At 38.4% G+C, this 23,323-nt stretch overlaps 2 protein-coding genes across 11 annotated transcripts in view; one reads left to right on the top strand and one right to left on the bottom strand.

The window, feature by feature from the left end:
* Positions 1–3,385, top strand: part of SAMD3 (sterile alpha motif domain containing 3) — a 47,022-nt gene extending 43,637 nt beyond the window's left edge. Inside the window, 3 exon segments of the mRNA XM_067010744.1 lie at positions 2,103–2,274; positions 2,784–2,866; positions 3,101–3,385. Of these exon segments, the coding sequence (XP_066866845.1) occupies positions 2,103–2,274; positions 2,784–2,866; positions 3,101–3,385 (540 nt within the window).
* Positions 3,386–6,469: 3,084 nt separating this feature from the next.
* L3MBTL3 (L3MBTL histone methyl-lysine binding protein 3) overlaps positions 6,470–23,323 on the bottom strand; it is a 118,776-nt gene continuing 101,922 nt past the window's right edge. For all 10 annotated transcript variants that reach the window (XM_067010741.1, XM_067010743.1, XM_059083271.2 and 7 more), the window contains 3 exons: positions 13,959–14,128; positions 13,677–13,739; positions 6,470–8,307 (listed from right to left, as the gene is read on the bottom strand). In XM_067010741.1, coding sequence (XP_066866842.1) covers positions 8,164–8,307; positions 13,677–13,739; positions 13,959–14,128 — 377 coding nt within the window. In that variant the 3' untranslated portion in view covers positions 6,470–8,163. The remainder of the gene's footprint in view (positions 8,308–13,676; positions 13,740–13,958; positions 14,129–23,323) is intronic.

Here is a 23,323-nt window from a genome sequence, read left to right as displayed (position 1 = left end):
GGGAGGTTGGAATAAGGCCTGTGTTGTTGGGTTGGAATTGAAGGTATCAGTGTGAACTCATGGTTTTTATACTTATATATAGATGTTTAAACAGATAGATGTATGTCTGTATGTGTGCACGTATATACAAATATGTATTTCCTAGCTTTGTTCTGTAAGAAATCCTAGAACACCAGTGAAGCAATGAGCACATCAAGGGCTGAAAATCTTCGTTTTAAAATATCATTCTCCATTAAAAGGAACCCGGGGCTTTTGGAGAAATAGCTGATTCCAAGGCTGAGGCAGAAAAAATACAAGATGAGCCTGAAATATTGTGTAGTGCCAGAAACTAAGGAAGTGCTCACAGACCAAGAGGCTATGTCAAGAGAATTCAGGGGTCAACTCCTACTGGCCAAATCTGGACAATGTGAGCATTAATATAAATAATAAAAGGATTAGAGTTATGATCATTTGAGTAAAGAGGAATTTATTATTCTGTAGTGATACAAATAAATGAATAAATTAATGTAGGAGAAGAGAAAGCTACACCATAGAGTAGAAAGCCAATAAATTTAGAAAGAATTATGGAATTAGAAAATCACCATTTGGCAACTATCATATTCAATAATAATACTTGATTCAGGCAAGAATGTGAAATCTTATGGCTGAAAGACAGGAAAAACAATATATTTACATCAACTCAAGGGAAATCCCCCTTAAAACACTTACAACTATATGTTAATTAATAACATATATATTAATTAACCTGTCAGATTCCATCTTCACCGAGTGATAAGTTAGTATCTTCAATAATGGCACCAGTTACCACCTTCTGATGGAGAAGTGCCAACATTCTTGCCATAAGTCATAAATCATGAAGAAACATCATACAAACCTAGAATGAAGGGTGTTCTGCTAAGTAATTGGCCTCTACTTTTCAAAAATGTCAGGGAATTTAAGAAAACCAAGATGCTGCTTCAGCTTGAAGGAGACTAAAGAAACATGATATGTAAATCTCACATGTTCCTGGATTAGGTTCTGGATTTATAAAGAGCATGACTGCAACAGCTGGCAAGTTTGAATGGATTAGATTTTCCTGATTTTGATGGTTATGCTGTAGTTATATAGGAGAGCATCCTTGTACTTCTAGCTAAGTACAAGGAATAATAATACGCAATGAAGAATTAAGGGGTAAGAGGGCATCATATCTACAGCTTACTTTCAAATGGATCAGAAATGTTAGCCTTGGGGGAAGTTGCGAGCTCTGTTTCCTCTTTCTGCAACTTTAAGGTCAACTTGAATTTAGTTTCTTTTTAAAAAGGTTAAAAGAATTCCTAAGCTGTGCGCCCAAGAAAGTGGACAATATTTACCTTCCTCATGCTTCACTTCACATCTCCCTGCTGAGAGAGGTTCTTTGTAGGGTATTAATCTAAATTAGTCGTCCACTGAGTGTTGCCTGATAGAAGAGCCGCTATGTCTTTATGAGAATGTGAATTCCAGCTTTCCAATACCTTAACTTTTGGACCTAATCGTTGGGCAATTTATGATCCGCCAAAATACTCAAGAAATGATGAGACCCAGTGGGTAGTATATACCTGTTCCTTACAGTGTTTTAAGGAAAGTGATAATTACATAATTCCTACTAGTGTGGGTGATGAACAGTCTTATAATGCCATTCTGTCAGAAAAGTTGGGAGGGGGACAGGGGTGATGGACTTCTCCGAAGGGAAGAACTTAGGCAAGTGGCAAAAAAGGTGGTTTTGAGTAAAGGGGTTTCCATACAGGTAAACTGGTTTTGCCTTCACCTTGTAGTCAAATCTCCTAGACTCATTTTGTTTTTCACCCTTTATTTCTGTCTGATCGTACAGAGTTTCTAAAGCTCTTTTCCCTTTAGGATACCATGGTCAGGAATTTTTTAAAGGTTTGCTTCCTGAAATCTGACAGTTCACTTCAGGCTTTCATTCTTTTCTCCTCCTCCTTCCTAAGTCTTTATACTTCTCCACTAAAGCTAATCAAATATCTAGTATATAAACTAACATTCAGAGCTTAATATAATTCTAAAGAGTAATTTACTTCCTTACATTCTATACATTAGCTTTTCTTGTGATCTTTTTCTTTTTTCAGCTGTTCAGAGAATTCCAACTTCTTACAAGAACAGATATTTATAAGAAAACAAGGCATATTTTGGAATCCTATTCAGAAAACATACTGGCTTCTTTTTCTTTGGTGGACAATCCAATCAATATTGCATTGCAAGAAAAAATGAAACAGCATACAGATGAAGACATGTTGAAACGTTAGTAAACCTAAGGGATAGGGTGATCTGGTCTCAGTTATCTGTGTAATTCAGGATAATTAGGAAAGCTATGCTTTGTAGAATTCAGTGAAACAACATGTGGGGAAGAAAAAAGAATTTCTCAACTAGGAGGAATTGAGGTGTAGATTTTAAAAGTACACTTGATATTGTAAAATTATATTTAGGAAACTAGTAACCTGTTAATTTCATACACAAGGTAATTTACAAGCCACAAGGTGAAGTACAATGAAATCACCCTGGCTGAGGCACAGAGAGTACAGAACTCTTATCTTCTCCTGGCAATGATCTGGAGGGCAGAACAGGAGATCTTGAATGTTTATTAGAAGGGGATGTTGGTTTAAAAAATGGTAGGGAAACACTGATCTAAGAAGGCTAGCTTGTTCTCTGTAGAAGGTAAGCAAAAAAAAGCCACGTTTTGATACTGGCTTTACTTAACAATTGGTAAGAGCTTAGTTTTACTTGGACTGTGAGTCTGTTTGCTTTGACAGATATGAAGATGACAGCCACCTGTTTACTCCTACCAGATGTTTTCAGGGAGGATCCCAGCCTTTTTGTCATTGTGAATGAGAAGGTATGTGGTATTTCAATGATCACTGGTTTGAGATTTCGTATCTTTATATGATTATTTATTTGAAGCAGGATGGTGGCCTATTTTGAAGTTATGTTTTGTCATATTTACAAATATGCTAAATTGCAACAAGCTCATATATTGTAATATCATGGTTAGATTGAGGCATCTTGTATTATTTAGCTAGTTTACACATCATGGGGTGGTGACGACTGTAATCTTTTTTTTTTTTTTCAGGTGCAAGTGTCCACACCCGTGTTAGAAGTTAAGAACCCTTTCAACATGGATGTCTGTGAATTTTCTTTGTATTTAGAAAAGGAGAGACTCACAAAGGTGGATGACTGCATTACAGCCTTGGCCACTCTCATAGCTGCCTTCCATGTATTTGGGATTGAGTGTCCAAGAGGACTGTCCCAAACCCTCAACTTCCTAGAGACACTGATTTTTGATATGCACAGTCCATATCTTCCTTCTGTGAAAGAAAAGGAAAAGTAAGTAGGATTTCAACACCTAGTCACTTAATAGCATGCCAAATATTTTATCAGAATTGATCTCTGGGATGGCTGAAACTATTAAAAATTGTTTTGATTTAGTAGAGGTAGGTATTAGAAAATCATCCTGTCTCTAGGATTTGAATGAATATCAATGCCTTCTATCTTTACACATCGATACTTTAATTCTTTATTGAAATTCTGTAATAAAATACTACTTAAAGAGATGTTTATTTTGAGTGCTAAGCAATTCCAGTCCAAGTTAACACTTTCAAGGGTGCATTAGTTTTTAAAAGACACCACGCTTCACATTTTCTTAAATCCTTCCGATTAGGGTATGACCTTGCACTTAAGTCAACATGCCCACTTTTGAAAGACTTAATGTCCAGGAGCTGCACATTTGTGGCCTGTGGTTCTGCCTCTGGTCTGAACATTGCTTGGAAACATTTTGAGCATCTTAAGAAGGTGCTCACACTCCCCAGTTCCTTTCCCCTCAGGTGACCTGCCCTGGGGGGTGTTTTGGTTTCCTTCATTCATACCTGTTGAGAACCCGGGCTGCTTCATTCCTGAGGTCTCACTTCTGGCCAGTCTCGCTGGCACAGGTTTTGATCATCTGTGACCTGTCTTCATCTTTCTCTGCTTCCCTCCTTTGAGATACAGTGATGTGCCTGGTTCTTGTCTCCCTACATGGTTTCTGGTTTTCCTTCGCCTTGACCTCATCTGCCCTGGTTGCCCCTTGGGCTTGATCTGTAATAAGGATCTTGCTTTTCACTCCCAGCACCACTTGGGCCCCAGCTTCTAGCTTCCAGGTTAGGACCCTTCCTAGACTGGCTCTCCAGCCTCTCTCAGGAGCCCTAGCTAGTCCTGGTGCCTCATCCAGCCCAAAGTCCCATGATTCATCCAACATTAGTTTTAAGGTGCCTCTTGTCATCACGACAATCTCAACATTACTTAGTTTTGACAGAACTGGTGGGTTTAGAGACTGAAGAATTTAAGTGTGCTAATATTGCACCACAATGCGATGGACATTTCCTGGTGGGTTACTTCAACAAATAACATTTTTTTTAAAGTTTAATAAGAAAAGGGCTCATATGAATTACTGAAGAAATATTTTTATAGCACGTCTCTAGAAATACTGCAAAATACTAATATCTTTCTAACTGTTCATTAAAACGCTTAAGTCAGTGAGATAAAAGAAAATGAAAGAGCAGCTGCCCACCTCTGCAATGACTATTCGCTACTTACGTGAGAATGGACAGGCAGTAACAATTTGGTACATTTCATTTTCGAATAACTAGTCCCAATTCTACTTTCCATTTCTTCCCTTTCACTACAATGTACCTTTAGTTCCTTACAAAAAAGTTTCTTTTATTTCCTCCAATTATTCTCTGCCCACTCGTTTGTGGTTTTTTTTAACCATCTTTATTGGAGTGTAATTGCTTTACAATGGTGTTAGTTTCTGCTGTATAACAAAGTGAATCAGCTGTACCTATACATATATCCCCATATCTCTTCCCTCTTGTGTCTCCCTCCCTCCCACCCTCCCTATCCCACTCCTCTAGGTGGTCACAAAGCACAGAGCTGATCTCCCTGTGCTATGCGGCTGCTTCCCACTAGCTAGCTATTTTACGTTTGGTAGTGTATATATGTCCATGCCACTCTCTCACTTCTTCCCAGCTTACCCTTCCCCCTCCCATTTTTTAAGTTTCAAAATCTTACTCCTCTTCTCCCAAATGAATTTACCAAGTTCTTAAAGAGTCCTTTCCCTTGGAGGTCCACAGTCTCTATGGCTGGCCTTCCTTTTTTTTTTTTTTTTTTTTTTAAATATTGGAGTACAGTTGATTATCAATGTTGTTAGCCTTTTTTTTTTTTTTTTTAAATATTGGAGTACAGTTGATGAACAATGTTGTGTTAGTTTCAGGTGTACCGCAAAGTGATTCAGTTACACATATACATGTACCTATTCTTTTTCAAATTCTTTTCCCATTTAGGTTATTACAGAATATTGAGTAGACTTTCCTGTGCTATACAGTAGGTCCTTGTTGATTATCTATTTTATATATGGTAGTGTGTATATGTCAATCCCAAACTCCCAATTTACCCCTCCCCCCACCTTTCTCCTTGGTAACCGTAAGTTTGTTTTCTAAGTCTGTGAGTCTGTTTCTGTTTTGTAAATAAGTTCATTTGTATCATCTTTTTTTAGGGTTAGCCTTGAAAGAGAGCCTCTCTTTGTTCCTTTGGGCTGGGGGCAGAGAGATAGGGGTGGAGCTGCAAGGTAACTGCAGTGAAGTTTGGCTTGGAACATGACAGACCTGTGCTGACCATGAGGGCAGACTCCCATAAGCTTTATTGTCTCTTTCAATGGTGTATCTGTCTCCAGTGGACAGCATGGCCATGCCACTTGGCAAATATTCAATACTTCTTGACCAACCTAACCCTATTTTCTTTGGAAGCTGAGTCCACTGAATCTAGAAGTCGTGAAATAGCGTATTTCAACCGGTAGGCAGGACGGACTCCTTTGGCGTGTAGAGTGTTTGTAATTTTTTAAAATGCCTTTAGAGATGGGAAGGTTCTGTCAAGTTCCACACTCCCCATCCCTCCCTTTTGTCTTACTCCAAGCCTGCTTCTCTCATTTCAGGAACCTCCCTGTCATCACGGCTCCCTATTTCCTCTGTTAAAAGTTAGACTATACTTAGGCTATATCCCAGGGATGGAATGGTGAAAGGTTTCCTCTCCTTGTGGTAGACTCTTCCACCCTAATAGGGATGCTTAATGCCTTGCCTCTAATATACAACAACATGCTTCTTAGAATGAGTAGATGTTTTCAGTAAGATTTAAAAGGCTCCTCTGTTATAATATGTGCTTTAAACTGGAAAGGAAAAGTCCTCAATGCGTGTGAATCCTACTTGACGTAACCATAAAATTTTTGATTTTTTTTTCCTTTTTGTCACCTTCACATCATCTGGGACATAGTTTGACAAACAATTCCAAATCCTACAGATTCATTCATTACACAGGTATGCTCATATGCTCATATGTTTGATATTGTTCCTGCTCTCATACACCCCTCCTATCTGACAAGGTTTCTTAAGAATCATACATATATAAAAAAGTATCTGCAATTAAGATTTTATTTCATTCATGTCAGGTATAACAAGTGCAACTTGAATGTACAAATTCTGAACAAAAAAGGAGAAAAGAACTAACAACAAAAAACTTTTTTTAAAGCAGATTTATGCAAAGAAATGAAGGTGGCGGGGGGGTCATGGGCCCTGTTTTACCTTGAATTATGACAAAAGCAAAGGACCACTCATAGACTTCCAATGCAGGGGGAAATATCAAGGGAATCCTACATGAGAAAAAAATGAAAGCAACTAAGGAAAGAGGTGGACCTTTCCCCAGAATTCAGACAACATGCTACAAGGTTACTTTCTACTTTTAAAATAGTTCTTAAATAAATATCCAATCCTGGAATTAAAAGTTACATACATAGGCTGATAAAATAATTTACCTTTTGTGTTGGAAATGCATTCTTGCAAAAGAAACACTACCAGCTATCTGTTTATAGGTCATCAAGGGCTTTCATTTAAAGTGCATCTGTATGCTTCTATATTGAGGAGAAAAGAGTCTCTCCAAAACAGAGCTCCTTGAATAACTGCTCTGGGAAGGTCGCCTCCCTCATCTGTGAGCATTTAAAATCATTGTGTTGACTGGGGTTGCTCCCTCAAATCTTGCCTCTTGAGTAAAATCTATACACTCTCTTTTCAGCCAATCCTAAAGAAAACCTTTGGGTTTGGAGGACACTGCAAGGTCTGAGACAGAGCTCTTTCCAGGTTAGTGTTTATATCGATAGAATGAGCCCTTCATCTCTGAAGAGCACCACAGTTATTTCAATGACAATTAGAAGCTCAAGATAATCTCATAAATAGTTTAAGATCATACAAACAGCCCCCCAATATAACTGCATATTCCTTTGATATCACTGGAGTCCTGTAAACACACAGGGCACCACGATGTATGAGATTGATGTCTTTCAAATACATCACCTAATTTATTTATGTTTATATATTTTATTTTTCAATTTCATTATTTATATACACGTTTTTGGTAATTAAGTCAAGATGCTGGTGAAAAGTAATTTGTTTAACATTTCATAACTGCGTGCAAAAGTAAAAACACTGATTTAAAGAAAGGTAATTTTTACAACTATTCAGCTCCAACAAATTATGACAAGCAGTTAGGCAATATCATGACTTGCAAAGTTATACTTAGCATAATGTTGCAATTCAAAATATGGCACAGAATTAACAATACAGATAACAGTCCCACTGGCTAAAGTGAGCCAGGTTTTCACGAATTTGGTTTAAGTTGAAGTTTGATTATATAAAAAGGTTCCTGAAAGTATTGAAAAAGAAACAGTGTACATGAAAGAGAATTCAACAATGTTTACAAAATGCCAAAAGTTCTTACTCTGCCCTCCCCCCACACCCCGGTTTTTCCATAAATAATTAATGAAGTCCCCCTTCCCTCCCACCCCCCAGCCTCAAAAAGATTTACAAAGATAAATTTAGCTCAGTGAACAGAACCGAAAGACGACTGTTGTACTGTTGTTAGACAGTACCTGGTTAAAAGCTCAAGCACTTTTTTAAGAATTCATATGTATTGCCTCTTAAGGAATATAAATAATCTGACAGCATTGCTCTTTAGAGTTTTGGAGACTTCTCACTTAGGAGTTACAACTGTCTTTGTGCTTTGAGTAAAACATGAGCTTTAAAGCAGAAAGCTGATGGTGTTCAAAATTCACCATCTTCAAAGTTCATTGTGAGAGTTCTTCTCTGCGGCTTTGAACATCAGGATAGAATTGAAAATTTTGAGAGCAGGGCCCAACTTAATGCTCATAATTTTCACAATGTCTGTTTGGGTCATAAGTAGAAATGCTTCTCCATCAATTTGCTAAAATGGGAGGAAAAACACAAAAGATTGTGAGTTAATCGGATGTAGGGTTATGGGACATATTCAAGGTTCAAGTATCAGCTCTCTTCTACACAGTAACACTAAAACGGCACAGATGGGCAGTTCGTGTGTACAAACAACAGGTCCTCATAAGTGGACCTTTCTTATCTACGACAACACCCCTAAATGTGGACTGGGAACAAAGTCAAATTCATTCATCTGAAGAATCAGCTCATAGGAAAGTGGAAGGTGCTCATATCTTTCTGTGACTATTCTGACGTAGGCGCTGAGTCAAGAATAATTTGGGAAAATCTAGGGTGCCTCAAATCCAGTTCTTATCAGGGCAGGTTTTAAAATGAGAGATGAGAAGAAGTACATAAATACTTGCAGATAAACAAAGGAATTCAGGCAAACATATCAGCTACATGCCTTCCACCATGAAGAAAAGAAAAGCAGTGATAACATTCATTTTTAGAGTAGCCACAGTTATTTTTCAAATACAGAAGAAAAGGAATTACTAACAACCAACAATGGCAACGTTGCACCTGTATAGCTGAAGGAATGTAAGCCTGGTGGGAAGAGGTGTTCGCTCTAGGCTGGTTCTTCTACTACTTGGGTAACTGTAAGAAGCATCCTTCCTCCCTCTGGGTCCCTTCTAAGACTAAAAGTCTACATTTCTACAGAATAGGATACTATGAGGTTCAAAGATACAACTCTGTGAAGATGATGTCTGGTTCAGTGGATAGAACACAGGAGTAGTCGTCTTTTTGTGTAATTTTCAGCTCTTGGGGAGTCCACCATCTTAAAAAAATTAATTCACTTCTCTTTCAGTCTTCTCATTTGGTACAAAAAGTAAAATACACTTTTGCTCTCTGCCTCAGAGGACATTAGAAACCCTGACAGCTGTGTACTATTTGGGGCTGAATTGTGTTCCTCCCAAATTCCTATGTTGGAGTACTAACCTCCAATAACCTTAGAATGTGACCTTATTTGGAAACAGGGTCACTGCAGATGTAATTAGTTAAGATGAGGTCATACTAGAGTAGGGTGGGTCCCTAATCCAAGATGACTGGTGTTTTATAAAATGGGGAAATTGTGACACAGACACACGTAGAGAGAAGACAACAAGAGAACACCATCTGCAAGCCAAGAAGAGAGGCCTGGAGCAGCTCCTTTCCTCATAGACCTTGAAGGAAGCTACTTGCCAACGCCATCATTTCTCGTGTTCAGATTTCTAGCCTCCAGAATTGGGAGACATTAAATTTCTGCTGTTCAAGCTACTGGTTTATGGTATTTTGTTACCGCAGCCCTAGCAAACAAATACTACTCTAAATTCTGTCAGCAGTTCACTAAATAAAGCCTAATGCAATTAAGTTGCCATTTCTTGAAATTTTCCTTTTTCCTCTAAACATAAAACCTGTAAATCTAAATTGCTTATATGCTTAATCAGTAAGAACAAGAGTCATCTTATACAACTTTAAGTAACAATCATGTGGAAAAAGTTTGCTAATTTTCAGCAAGGAAACACCCTGCTGTCATAAACTGGAAGTAAAGACACTGCAATGTTACTTTCTAAGTGTAAGACAAGTTAAGTGGCAGCTATGAGAAATGTTCTATTGTTTTTTTGAAAACATTTGCTTTGGTCTCATCTGCTTGTGCTGTGACAGGTCTCTGATAAACAAGTCCAAGCAGAGAGGCAGATCTACTAACACTTCACTCAACCCAGACAGACCTTGGTAGAAAGAAGGGTCTGATAGAAGTCGTCTAAGACATTAACTAAAATATCAACATACCGGGTTCCCAGGGAGCTCACTACAAAGAGTGAACGGTTTATTATAACCTTGGGCCCTACTGAGTCTTCTTCTGGGACTAAAGTAAGAGTTTAAAGTGACAGATGACTGATGAAAAGGAACATTCAGAGAACGAGGCTGGAGTCTGAAAGCTAGGAGTGGGATGAGAAGGATGAGTTTTGGTAGATTATTATTTTTAAAGCTACCCTGGGAAGAAAAAAATCATCTTGAGGCTAGAGCCAAACTTTAGCGTATTACATACAAGCTGCTCTGATGTGTAGCCATAAGGATAAGTCTCAACTGGAAAGAAGTAAATAATTTAAGAAAGTACTTTCTGAAAACAGTAATTACTGCAATGGATTGCTGGGTTTATTTTTGGTTTATGCTTTTGTAATGTATATAAACTGGTCTAGCTCCAGAGATTAAGTATCTTGCTCAAGGCCCAAAACTCTGAAGGAGGATTTGGAACTAGGGTTTCTTGCCTTCCATTTCATTGCTCTTTCCACTGTGCACTCATGGTTTTTTTCCAGTGTTATAACTCTGCAAATCATAGCGATATGCTCTTTGAATGTCTTTCTCAGAGTGTAAAGGTATGAGTCTATTCATTCAACAGAAACTTATTAAATACCCATTAGAGTCTAGATATTATTCTTGGGCCTGGGCATATAGCTCAGACTAAAACAGATAAAAACAAAACTAAGCAAACAAAAACTCCTTGTACAGTCTACATTTTAGTAGTAGGAGACAGACTATAGGAAAACCCATAATAAGCAAATAAATTAGTAACTAATTCTAAAAGGTGATTAGCGGTATGAAAAAACTGTGAGTCGGGGAGATGAGTGGACAGTAGAGCCAGGATGGATGTGTGGTGGCAGATGGCAGATTGAAGGAGGATAGTCAGGATAGGATATTGAGAAGTGGAGTAAGCTATGTGAACACCTAGAGGAAGAGCATCCCAGGCAGAAGGGAGAGCCAGAGTGTACCTGGATAATTTGAGGAATGGCAAGGAGGTATGTGTGTGGAACAGTGTAAGCAGGGGACAGAGTGGACAGAGGTCAGGCGGAGAGAGAGGTGATAGGGCGTCAGATTGTCACCCTTGTGAGGCTCTTGGCTTTTACTCTGATTTAACTACCGGAAAGACCTGAACAGAGGAGTGACATGATTTGACTTTATCTTGTAGCAGAATCAGCCCAGCTATGCTGGAAATAAATTATAGAGGAGCAGGGACTTCCGTGGTGGTGCAGTGCTAATGCAGGGGACATGGGTTCGAGCCCTGGTCTGGGAAGATCTCGCATGCCGCGGAGCAACTAAGCCCGTGCGCCACAACTACTGAGCCTGTGCTCTAGAGCCCAAGAGCCACAACTACTGAGCCTGTGCTCTAGAGCCCAGGAGCCACAACTACTGAGCCTGCGCTCTAGAGCCCGTGAGCCACAACTACTGATGCCCACGCGCCTAGAGCCCATGCTCCGCAACGAGAAGCCAGTGCAATGAGAAGCCCACGCATTGCAACGAAAAAGAGTTGCCCCCGCTCGCCGCAACCAGAGAAAGCCCGCGCGCAGCAACGAAGACCCAACACAGCCAAAAATAAAATAAATAAATAAAATACTATTTTTAAAAAAAGATTATAGAGGAGCAGAAATAGAAGCGGGGGCCCGGCTAGGAGGTTATTTCTTTAATCCAGGTGGGAGAGGATGGTGGCTCCGACCAGAGGTAGCGGTGGAGGGGGGAGAGGGAGCTGGAACCCTTAAATGCTTTTAAAATACATCCAATAGGGTGTTCAACAGATTAAATGCGGAGTGTGTAAGAGAAGGAGTCATCCAGGATGGTTTCAAATAATAGCCCACACCTGCACTTTGCCTTTTAGAGATGACTTACAAGACTTTAGCTAGATTTGTTTTCTCGTTTTCATCTAGGACTCAAAACCCACACCTGCTGACCTGGTGAGACATGTGAAAGCAAGGATCATGTCCTATTATCTCTGAATTAACCCTCTTACTAGAGCATTACATGGAGTATCATACACATGGTAGGAATTTAACAAGTTTTCACAGGGCGAATGAGTAGTGGAATGAACATATGAATGATACATGTGGACAGAGAACATTCATTGCCTCATTCTTCAAAAGAAGGCTCTGCACCTTTGAGGATATTAGGTGCCTGGGGAGTGTCTCCAAAGATAATATGAAGAAAAAAGTTATTCAAAGTAATAACATATCACTTGAATTTGAATCTTACTTAACCTAAATAACAGAGCAAATCTATATGGATTGGCTAGATATCAACAGAACCAAAAGTAGAATTTATAAAATAGATGTGCTAGAAATTTATTTTTAAAATTGTTTCATCATTTTCAAAGGTAATGTTACTACACGGCTCTTTCAAAGAAAGAGCAACAGCTCCCTGCAGTAATCTAAGTCTGCTCAGGGATCGAAAATCGACTGAGAGAGTAACCCACAAAGACACCTAGGACCTGGGCCTTCAGAAACTCAAAATCTGAATAACTGCAAATTCTTTAATTTGACCTTCAACTAGAAAGAAGACAGAACATTTCTGAAAGTAAGAGCATAAATCAGAAAAAGGCTGATGCCAATCAGCTCCTTGTGCATTTTAACAGGCATCCACATAAAGCATAAATGATATCTAACAGTATAATGACATTGGCGACCGGTGGCTCAATTCTTGGCTGTGCCCGACACTCTTGCAGTGTTCTTAACTGAAAATGTGCTATTTGAAGGGTGGAGGCTAAGCACAGGAGCAAACGAGGTATCTTATAGCTGCAGACAGCAGGTGCTGGACAAAGGCTTCTGAGATGACTTAGTCCTCATTGCACCTTCTGAGATCAGGGTGATAACTGACTGTTCTGCTTGGAGGAGATGACAGGCAAGTGGCTTATTTTTAAAGGTCTCTAGTGAAGAGTCTCCCGCTTCTAGTGTAGTTAGAAGTAGAATCCCTTTTTGTCGTAATGCTCACTAGAGGTGGTATCATTATTAATCATCCCTTATATTGGAGTTTTGGACAGGCAGGTGAAAACAACTAATAAAATCATCTTCCAACAGCAGACGGTAATAAATGTAATGAATATCAGTTAGTATAAACATCACTGAGAAATGTATAAGATCTAAGGGATTGTTTTAGCAATAATGGTAATATTAATTATCAGCACCAAATGAAGTTAATTTTGGTGTTAAAATGATGTTTGAAAATAAAATAATGGGAACTAATTTTACTTTATTAAAAATGAAACGTTGCTTCTTTCTTGCGTTGGTTTCTTTCTGTGCTATACACTACATAAATGCATGTTTTTAAGTTTTGTGTTTGTTTTGTTAAATAATGAGCTTAGTGCTACTGCTGTGGGGCATCAGTAAAATGGCACAATTTCCTTTGCATCTAATTTTATACAAACACATTTTTATACAACTGATCAATGCCACTTGTTAGACAACTCGATACGTTTGTCAGTTTCAACATAACCCATCTCTTCCTTCCTCTGACAATTTAGAACATTTCACCATTCACTGCCTTTCAGTGCTTTGCCCACCCCCCCTTAAGTAACATACTGCAATTTAGTGGAATACTTACTTCGTCTTTAAATACCTTTCCATGTTCTTCACATCCAGGTAAGCTCTGTATGAATTCTGACACCTGTTAAAAATGAGATCAAAATCCCAATTTGAAAAAAGAAGCCAGAATCTAAATGCTACAGGTTCGAAATATTTAACCTATACTTTCATTGTTTCTCTCGGAATAATTTCTTCTCTTTCAGAAAAAAAAGGCTAAACCCCCCCATGCATTCATGTTGCCCTCTCCTTAAGCCAGTACTCCTACGTCTGGCCCCTAGCAGACCAAGAAAATAAAATATACCTCATCTGTGCTCCATTTGGAAACTTTACTGGCAGGGATGCCGGCTACAGTTGGGAGAAGTTTGCTCTGCTGCTCCCAGCGCAAGGGCAGACACGGAATCGGGGACTTAAAGGACAGAAAGACCGCCGACCGCCGCTGTGCCTGCTGTATGCTGGGTTCTTCCCGGGCACCTGGTTGACAGAAACAATCAGGAATTCACTCTCTGAAAAGCAGCCAAAAAAGCCCCCGATGCCATGTGTCTCCCCCACACAATGAGTAGCATGGAAGCAAGGTAGAGCATTGGTTCCACATTACATTCACTGAATAATTACACTCTCATTCATCTTTACTGAAAGTCACCATAAGAAACAACCTAAAGTTCAACCGACATGTTTGCCACATCACCCATCACTGAAGACATGCATCATTACATCATTCAATGTTCCCTCTTTAATGCTTCAGATAAGAAATCTGCCCCCAAGCTTTAGTGACAAGGAAAATAACTCTCACCCCACAAAATTATATTTGGTTCCCTTTTGGCTTTGGATGTCCTAAAAGTAAGAGCCAAGTTGCATGCTCAAGTCCAGCCACTGTGTTTACCCTGTAGTTACCATACCTGTTCTCTCCTTTTACCTCAGCCCTGTTTTGTTCTTCCAATTTCTATTTACTAATCACATCGATTTTTTAAATAGCCAACTTATTTTTTTTGAAAGGGGATATGAAATTATTGAAATAAAAATAAAATAGCATAAAGGCAAATGCCTTTGTCATTCTTCATTTGTGAAGATCAAAGTTAAAACTACAGAATATTCTATTTATCTGCTAGTTCTTCTGAATCCAAACCTAGTTTACTGCTGCTCTTCTAAAACAGCCGTTTTCTAGCAAATGTTTTTTTTGTCCTTGGGACTCTTGACTTAGAGTTTGTCCATCATTATCTCCGTTAAGATCGGATCCTTTAGAACGGAAATCTTTTCTGAAAACTACTTACTCAAAGCCCATCAGAAGAAGGCACCTAGCGCTTCCCTGGTGGCGCAGTGGCTGAGAGTCCGCCTGCCGATGCAGGGGACACGGGTTCGTGCCCCAGTCCGGGAAGATCCCACATGCCGCGGAGCGGCTGGGCCCGTGCGCCATGGGCGCTGAGCCTGCGCATCCGGAGCCTGTGCTCCGCAACGGGAGAGGCCACAACAGTGAGAGGCCCGCATACCGTGGGAAAAAAAAAAAAAAAAAAAAAGGCACCTCCCCACACTTACTCTCCCCTCTGCCCACCAGCTCAGCTAGGAAACACCTAGAACCCCCTCCAATCACACCCCACCCAGCAAGGAAACCACTTCCCCGACTTCGAACACCATCGCTTCTTTTGCCCTGGTTCTAAACTGTAAGTTTGACGAAAACCTGGTATCTGGCTTCTTTCTCTCAACAGGGTCTGTGTGATTCATACACATTGCTGTATGTAGCTGTAGCTCACCTGCTCTTTGCTGTGTGGTTTTTCATTGTTATGAATATTTCACAATTAATTTGGAGCTGATGGACATTTGCGTTGTTTTTAAGTTTTGGCTAAGACCCACAGCGTTGCTATGAACGCTCTTGTACATATCTTTTCTTGAATATATGCATGCCTTTCTGTTGCATACATACTGAAGAGTGGGACTTTGTGGTTATAGCATTTGTGTATATTAAGCCTCAGCAAATTCCACCAGTTTTCCAAAACAGCTGTGTAGTACACACCTAGTAACAGTATAAGAGTGTTCCAAATGCTCCATACATGTTCTTATCAACATGTGGTACTGTCTATCTTTCTCACTGTAACCCTTTTGGTGCGGGTGTCATGGCATCATCTTGTTGTTACAATTGCATTTGTCTGATGACAAAGTTGACAATCTTTTTCTACGTTCATCGGTCATATGGAGAACCTCTTTTGTGAAGTACTTATCTATTTTATGCCCATTTCTCCATCAGGTCATCTTGCCTTTTTCTTACTGATTTGTAGAAGTTATCTATATATATACTCTGGGTAAGAATCTTTTCTTGAAACTATGTATTACTTATATCTCTTCCCACTCTGTGTCTTCTTTTTACTCTCCTAAAGAGGTCTTTTGATAAACAGAAGTTCTTAATTGTAGTAAAATTTATTAATTTTTTTCTTTTAGGGCTAGTACTTCTGAAGAAATCTTTGCTTACCCCAAGGTCCTGAAGATAGCCTCCTCTGTTTTCCTCTGAACAACTATGTTTTACCTTTCACGTTGAGATCACAATCCATCTGAAATTTATTTTTGTGTATGGTATGAGGTAAAGATCAATATTCATGTTCTTTTCCACATGGATTTCTAATTGCCCAACCATGATTGAATGAAAAAGACCATCCTTTCCCTGCTGTACTGCAGTGCCAGCTTAAAAATAAATCTAAATGTTGTTTTCAAATATTCTCTTCTGTTCCACTGGTCTCTTCACACCGACCCACAGACTTTAATTACTCTCATTTTATGAGTATACTGATATCTGTGATCTAGGTCTTCTTCAAGATTCCTTGACTATCCTTACCCCTTTGCATTTCCAATTTTAGGATCTGCTTGTTAAAAAAAATGCTAGGATTTACATTGGGATAACCACTGAATATACATCAATTTGCTGAGAGATAACATCTTCACAATATCAAGCCTTTCAATCCAAGAACAAGGTATCTCTCTCTCCATTTCTTTGGATCTTAAAATACCCCTCTCTTCAATGTGTTGTCATTTTCATGCACAGGTCTTGCATATCTTTTGTTAAATTTATTTTTATGTGTCTGATGTTTTCTGTTGCTATTGTAAGTGGTATAGTTTTTTAAAAACTATTTCCTACTGTTTCATTGTGGATCTTTAATAACTTTTCTCTTCAGCTAGCCTAATCTACATTTGAATTGCTCTGAATGTTAGAAAAGTCGCTATACTGAATTAAAAGAAAAAAAAAATCTATCTTACTGGTCCTTGCTCTACCTGAGTGAGCTCATGTAGAAAACTGTGTCTGCTCCCCATGAAACATTTCAATTCTTCAAATATTTTATAAAAAACCCTTCATGGTCCCTCTTTCCACATTTCATCCACCGAATCTCATATATAATTGGTTTTACGTCTTCATCCCATTTTACTGAAAATCTATTATGAGCCAAATATACAAACCTGTACCAGTCTGTTTTTATTCTTTTAAAATTGCGCAGAGTTCAATGAACCTTCGTTTTGCATAAATATGTGGTAACTTAAAAACATTCCTTAATCTCAGACAGTCCCAAGAGTTCAGCAATTATTTGCAACACATTATTTGTAAATCCTTCAGGAGATGGACTTCCATGAAATGGTAAGAGTTCTAGTTCCACACTAGAGTAAAACAACACAGTCTACTTTGTAACTTGTATTTGGATTGCCTGCCACAGAGTGTCAGTTTTTTCCAAAGCCCTACACTTTCTTCTATAACTATTTATGTTCTGTTGATACTTGGCACTGTTTCCTCCTTCACTGAAGCTCCATTCTATGTTCATTCTAGTCCTGCTAAAGTTGTATTATCCACAGTTCATTTCTAGTGCTCCTACATCATTATTCCTTAGAAAAATAACTGAGCCATTCTAAAGAAATGACTAAAAACCCTAAAGCTCCTATATTTCTGGTAGCGTTTGCATGTCTTCGAAGCTGACATCATACATAGGCCTAGACTCATACACCACTCCAATACTAATACCAGTTTTGCATCCTTCACTTTAAGACCCCCCCCTTCCTTTTGCTGATTCTTTCATGTTGACTGATGCCCAGTGTTATTTTCTGACGAATGGGGCAACTGTAGCATTTGCCAACCACAGAATATGCCACCTCCTCGGAAGGTGTTAGGTACACGTCCCAATCCAAAAAGGATAAAGAAAACAACTTCATTTGAGTGGATATGTATTGGATCCCTTGAAATGCTCAGAAACGTGACTCCAGGTTTTTATTTTAACATGTGATATAGACTAAAATAAGCGCACACAGACTCTGGCTAAAGCAGCTGGCTCAGTGCAGAGTAGGGAAGAGTAGGTTTGAATGTGTATAATGTGCTTTAGAAAACAAAGCTTTTTTATTCTGGAAGACATTTCTGCCAATAGCATTTTATGAGGGTCAGATTTCTCACCACCCTCCTCTCAAGTGATTTACCTGCATGAAAAACAATACTTTTTAAGGAGTTCTCTGTATTTTTTGAAGTTTCCCAAGAAGAAAATTTCCCCAAGGTATATGGTCAAACTTTTTCTCACTACTCCCACACCCTGACTCTCCTTCCTCCTGGGGAGAGCAGTAACTGAATAACTAGCCCCCCAGAACCACCCTTGAGCAAGATAAGACCTTGGGAACAGACACTCTGCAAAGGAGAGCAACAAGATACATGGAACCTGACTTCCTAATACTGTTGAGTACCATTAAATCCTGGAGCACCTACCTTTGAACTTCCTCCATGTGGGAGAGAAATAAACTGCTTTTACCTGACATAAACCACTTGTATGTGTTTTATGACACACACACACACACACACACACCCCTAATCCTAATCACTACCAAGGTTTACTGCAAGAGCATTTATAATAGTGAGAGACAGGAAATAACTAGTTTAGATATCCACTAGTGATTGGTCCATTAAATGATGCTGCATTGATCATCAATCCACAGAGGAAATATTTAATATTATTTTGTAATTAGTATAAATATTTATGTAAAAATGATTGTAATATTACATAGTTAGAAAACTGCAGGTTACAAAGTAGTTAGTACAATATTTCAGATATTAAAAAATCCCCAAAAAACTCCTCAAAATTCTGAAAATGGTGTGTTAGAAAATAAAATTACAGATAATTTTGATTTTCTGTTATTTTGATTCCCTGTATTTTCTAATTATTCTATAATAAATATGTTATTTTAACAATAAGTTATATAAAACCAGAAGCTGATATGAATAAGCTTCTTATTGTTACTCAAAATTAATAACAAAAAATGAAAGCCTAAAGCCTCACTTTGGTAACTTGGAAAGCAATTTAATGCATTTTTGGAAATATATTATTAAAACATCAATTGCTGGGTTCCCTTAATATCAGAAGCAAGAAAATATTAGATGGGAGTAGCGTTAAGAGAAATAACTTTGTGGATCTTTGGTTTTACTGCTATTTCATCTCTCTAGACAATTATCAAATGAGGAATATTTTTCTTATGTTGATACTTAATGGATGGATAGTAAAGCCCTGCTTCTCCCATTTACATATATTGTTTATAATATGGAAATTACTCATTCAGCACTTACTTATTCAGCACTTACAATGCAATGTGGAGGGCTACATCGATACAGCATATTCTTGTAGACTTTCTTGAAATGAAGTTTAATAGATGATAATGTAATTATCCAAAGCAGAAATTTGCAAATACAAATGTCTCTGAGTTCTGGTTGAGAATATAGGTATTAAAGTCCTTGATTTGGCTTAGGGTAGGAAAAAGTGAAGTCGAAGATTAACCCTTGTAAGAAGACAGGTGTGATAAAGGTGATCCTGAAGAAATATATCCTCCAATGTTTTATGCAGAATCAAGACAATAACTCTTCAGAAGAGAGACCACCATCTAAACCAAACATGAAATCTCTCAGTAGAAAGAGATGTCTTCACTACCACGGAGCATGAGAATCTGCTTGCTATAGGACTGTTCCCATTAGGGCCCAGGAGAACCACTGTAGAACCACAGTAGAACCACAAGGAGGGCAAGATCCAGAGAAAAGGAAAAGTACTCTTCACGCTCCCTGCTGCTTTCAGACTCAGATCCCATTCTGCTTCCTATTTCCAAGTCTGAACAATGCTAAATCAACAAGCCACAGCATGACTTACCACATGTCCTGACTCATTCCTATCCCTTGAAGACAGTGACAGAAGCGAGATCAGAATCTCCAACTGGCTTGTTTCATTTTAGTTTCAAAACAATGCTAGGAGGTAGCTATCCCAAAGATGAGGAAAACACATTATGAGATAGGGCAAAGCCCAAAGCCACCCTGTGAGATAGGGGAAGCATCAGAAAGTGACCCTGGATCTTCTGTCTCCTAATAACTAAGCATAGGGTCATGGTCAAGGGGGTGAGTTTAAGAGTTTGATATGCACGGATTCAAGTCCCTGTTCTGCCACTAACTAGCTCTAAATTTTGGCTAAATCAATGTAACAGGATCATTGTAAGGATTACATGATATTTTAAAAAATGCTTATTCCATTGTCTGACATACAGTAAAGATTCAGCAAATGGGAAAACTTATTCCTATCTTGAAAGAAAGGCATGCCACCGAGAGTATACTGAATTAAACAAGTCAAAGATGAAAAGGAGTCAATGACCCTTTTAAGCTAATATTCCATGAGTCTATTAAAAAATGCTCTTAATGTGAAAGGAAAATAAGCCAGAAGAAATGGGATACATCTGTCAACCAAGTTTATTTTAATGGAGTTACTAACTGGTGACTAAATATAAAAAGGATGAACAATAACAATGATTGGGTAAAATAAATTGATCACAGCATCAAGGAATGTGGATAAAATTAGCTCCAAGATCCTAACTAAACTCAGGCGTGAAAAATATTTAAGGATCATTTCAAGGTTAACAACCAAAATAAAAACCAATTGCTATGGAAGCAAAAAACAAGTCTGATTTTTCAAGTGAGAATCTAGTACATTACAAAATAAAATTCAACTCTTTCTGCATATCAGCACCTGTGAGAGAGAATGTTTGCAGAAGGGAAAAGAAAATTACACGTTTCCCAGGAATACAGGAGTTTAAATTTGAAGGTCAATTTATAGGATCCTTTATTAATGGGCCTTCCTACAATGGAGGAAATGAATTAGTTTATCTTTCAGGCAAAGGAGACAGAAGCCAACAGAAAGACAAAGAAGAAAAAGTGATGCATTGTATTCAGTAAAGGTCCCCAAAGGTCAAATTCGGTAGCATAGTGGCAATCATCAAAAAATCAAAAAGGTTCATAATCACACATATTGTATGGAATTAAACTGAATTAACTGAAGAAACAAGGTAGGAAGATTTTTTTTAGGGGGAAGTGTTTTTAAAAATCAATTTGCTCTAAGACTCCAAACAAAATAGTTCTCATGGGCTTACTGACTCTTAAATCCTACTAGCTATAAGGAATACAGGGTGGCTTCTTTTCAGACTCCTCTATACTAAATAGTGCACAAACTGCAAGAAGATTTCTCTCCTTTCCCCTATGCCCTATTCCACCACTGGTGAATGACACTGTAAATGAACACTGATGAGCACCTACTAGCTTCAGCGTATCTACCTGACCCTCAGGCTCAGGTGTGAAAGAGGAATTCTACTGGCACCCAAATGGGAGCATTGGGGGGTAAGTGTTCTTCACAAAAAACCTGGGGAAACTTCTCTGCACTCAAAATGATAAAATAAAAAACAATCACCAGGGGCCTCTGATAAGTTCTACAAAACATTGGGAGAGGAGCATTGACTTATTGACAGAAGAGTTTCATGATTTTAGTAAGGCACAAGGGAACATGACCGCTAAAGAACAAAACAGGCTATGAAAAGAAAAAAACAAGCCAGTGCAGGAAATTAAAGGAAAATAAAAACCACTATTAAAATTCATGTTAAAGGCAGTAACTAGTAGACTTGACAGAGCTAGAGTAAGACATTTCAACTTGAGAAATATGTCTAGAATATCAAAAAATGCATACGCTGTTGAAATATTAAAATACTTCCATAATGGCTGGTAATAGTCCCCTCCACCCTCAGCAGTCAGGCCCTTGCAGGACTTCCCTAAGATGCTGCAATGAAGTACAGCAGGGAGCTTCTAAACTCTGCTCCAGCACTAAGGCTGGTGTTTGTTTTAACTGTCCTGTGCAATGTTGGCTGTCAAACCAATTGGTAAGTATTTTGAATATCATCCTTTGGATCTAACCCAAGAGTAAAAGGTATTACCAATCAAAACAGAGAAAAGAACAAAAGTAATAATAAAAATAATAACTGAAGGAATTTTTCTGGATTAAAAAAAAATCCTGGATGTAAAAAAAAAAGTAAATAAAGCGCATGACATCTCAGGCAAAATAATGAAAGAAGACTGAATTTAGGAGCCAGATTCATTGTCTAAAACCAAAAGACTGGATTGAATTGGACCTAATCTCACATATGTGAAAGGATGTTTTGGTTTGTTGTTCAGTTTTTTTCAGTTCTGTTTGATTTTTCTTACAGGAAAGTCAGAGACCAAATGACTAGCTAGGTGTAGTGGACACTGTGGTGGTTTCCCCCTTTGGAACCCAGAGCTTCATTCTCCTACCTGCTGACTGCTGATGCCTCAGAGCTACCTCCCTCTCCAGGAACTGCCCTAAGCCAAAGGGAGGCTCCTTGCCCAAGGACACGGCCCCTCTCAGCCAACATCCAAGGACTGGTCAATACAAAGGCCTGGTCCTCATGCCTAAATTCGGGATAAATCGGAAGGGTCATCTGGACCTCCTTTATGGGATCGACTGAGGCTTCTTCTGTAACTGCATCACAGCTCATTCTGCGCACTGTTGGTTTTCTCACTCTCTCATTGGTATCGTTCCCAAGAGTACCCACCAAATACCTTCTGCACACAACACTCCCAATGTGTGTTTCCAGAGAGCCCGATCTGAGACACTAGGTCATGGCTCTATTGAGACCTGAGAGGCAGGAGGACAGACAAAACTAAACACATCCACCCACTAACTAGGATCTGAGATATCACCAACATCACTAAGATATAGGAGCCCTCAGACACCATAAGATCTCATTTTGGACTGAAGGATCATGGGGTCCAGGGAAAGACAACCAATAAACTCTAAAATGGTCAGGTCAGGAAGTGAAATTCAAATCTTTTCCATACAACATGAATCTGGAAAAAATTTTCAAAAAAAAAAAGAAGAAAGGAAATCTAAAGCTAAGAAAGCAGTTTAATAAAAGCTGACAATCATAACATGATTTCACTACAGTAAAAATTAATTTTATGAAAGTTTTACATAAAATGTTTTAAAAATTTGGAAATGAAGGGAAGTCATCAAACTCATTTTAGGAGGCTAAAACTGGATGAGATATTAATATGCAAATCTTACTTAGGAACATATGTGCAAAAATTCTCAAAGCAGCTTGTTTTTATGAGGCTCTCTTTCACTAATGAAAAATAAGACAGTAAGTAAAATACGCATATTGAACTATAGGTTTTATGGGTGACAAAAATAATAGTTACATGTAAGTCCTAGCAATGTTTCTTTGGAAAGAATTGTAAAACAGAAAAACTCAGGCAATTCAAATTAAAAAAAATATGATAAAAATATACAAAGTTTGAAAAGACATAAAACTACCACAGAAAAAGAGAGAACACCATGCATATCATGTTAA

This window comes from Kogia breviceps, chromosome 13, assembly GCF_026419965.1.
Source record: "Kogia breviceps isolate mKogBre1 chromosome 13, mKogBre1 haplotype 1, whole genome shotgun sequence".
NCBI classification, from domain to species: domain Eukaryota; kingdom Metazoa; phylum Chordata; class Mammalia; order Artiodactyla; family Physeteridae; genus Kogia; species Kogia breviceps.
This window is presented reverse-complemented; position numbering and strand designations above follow the sequence as displayed.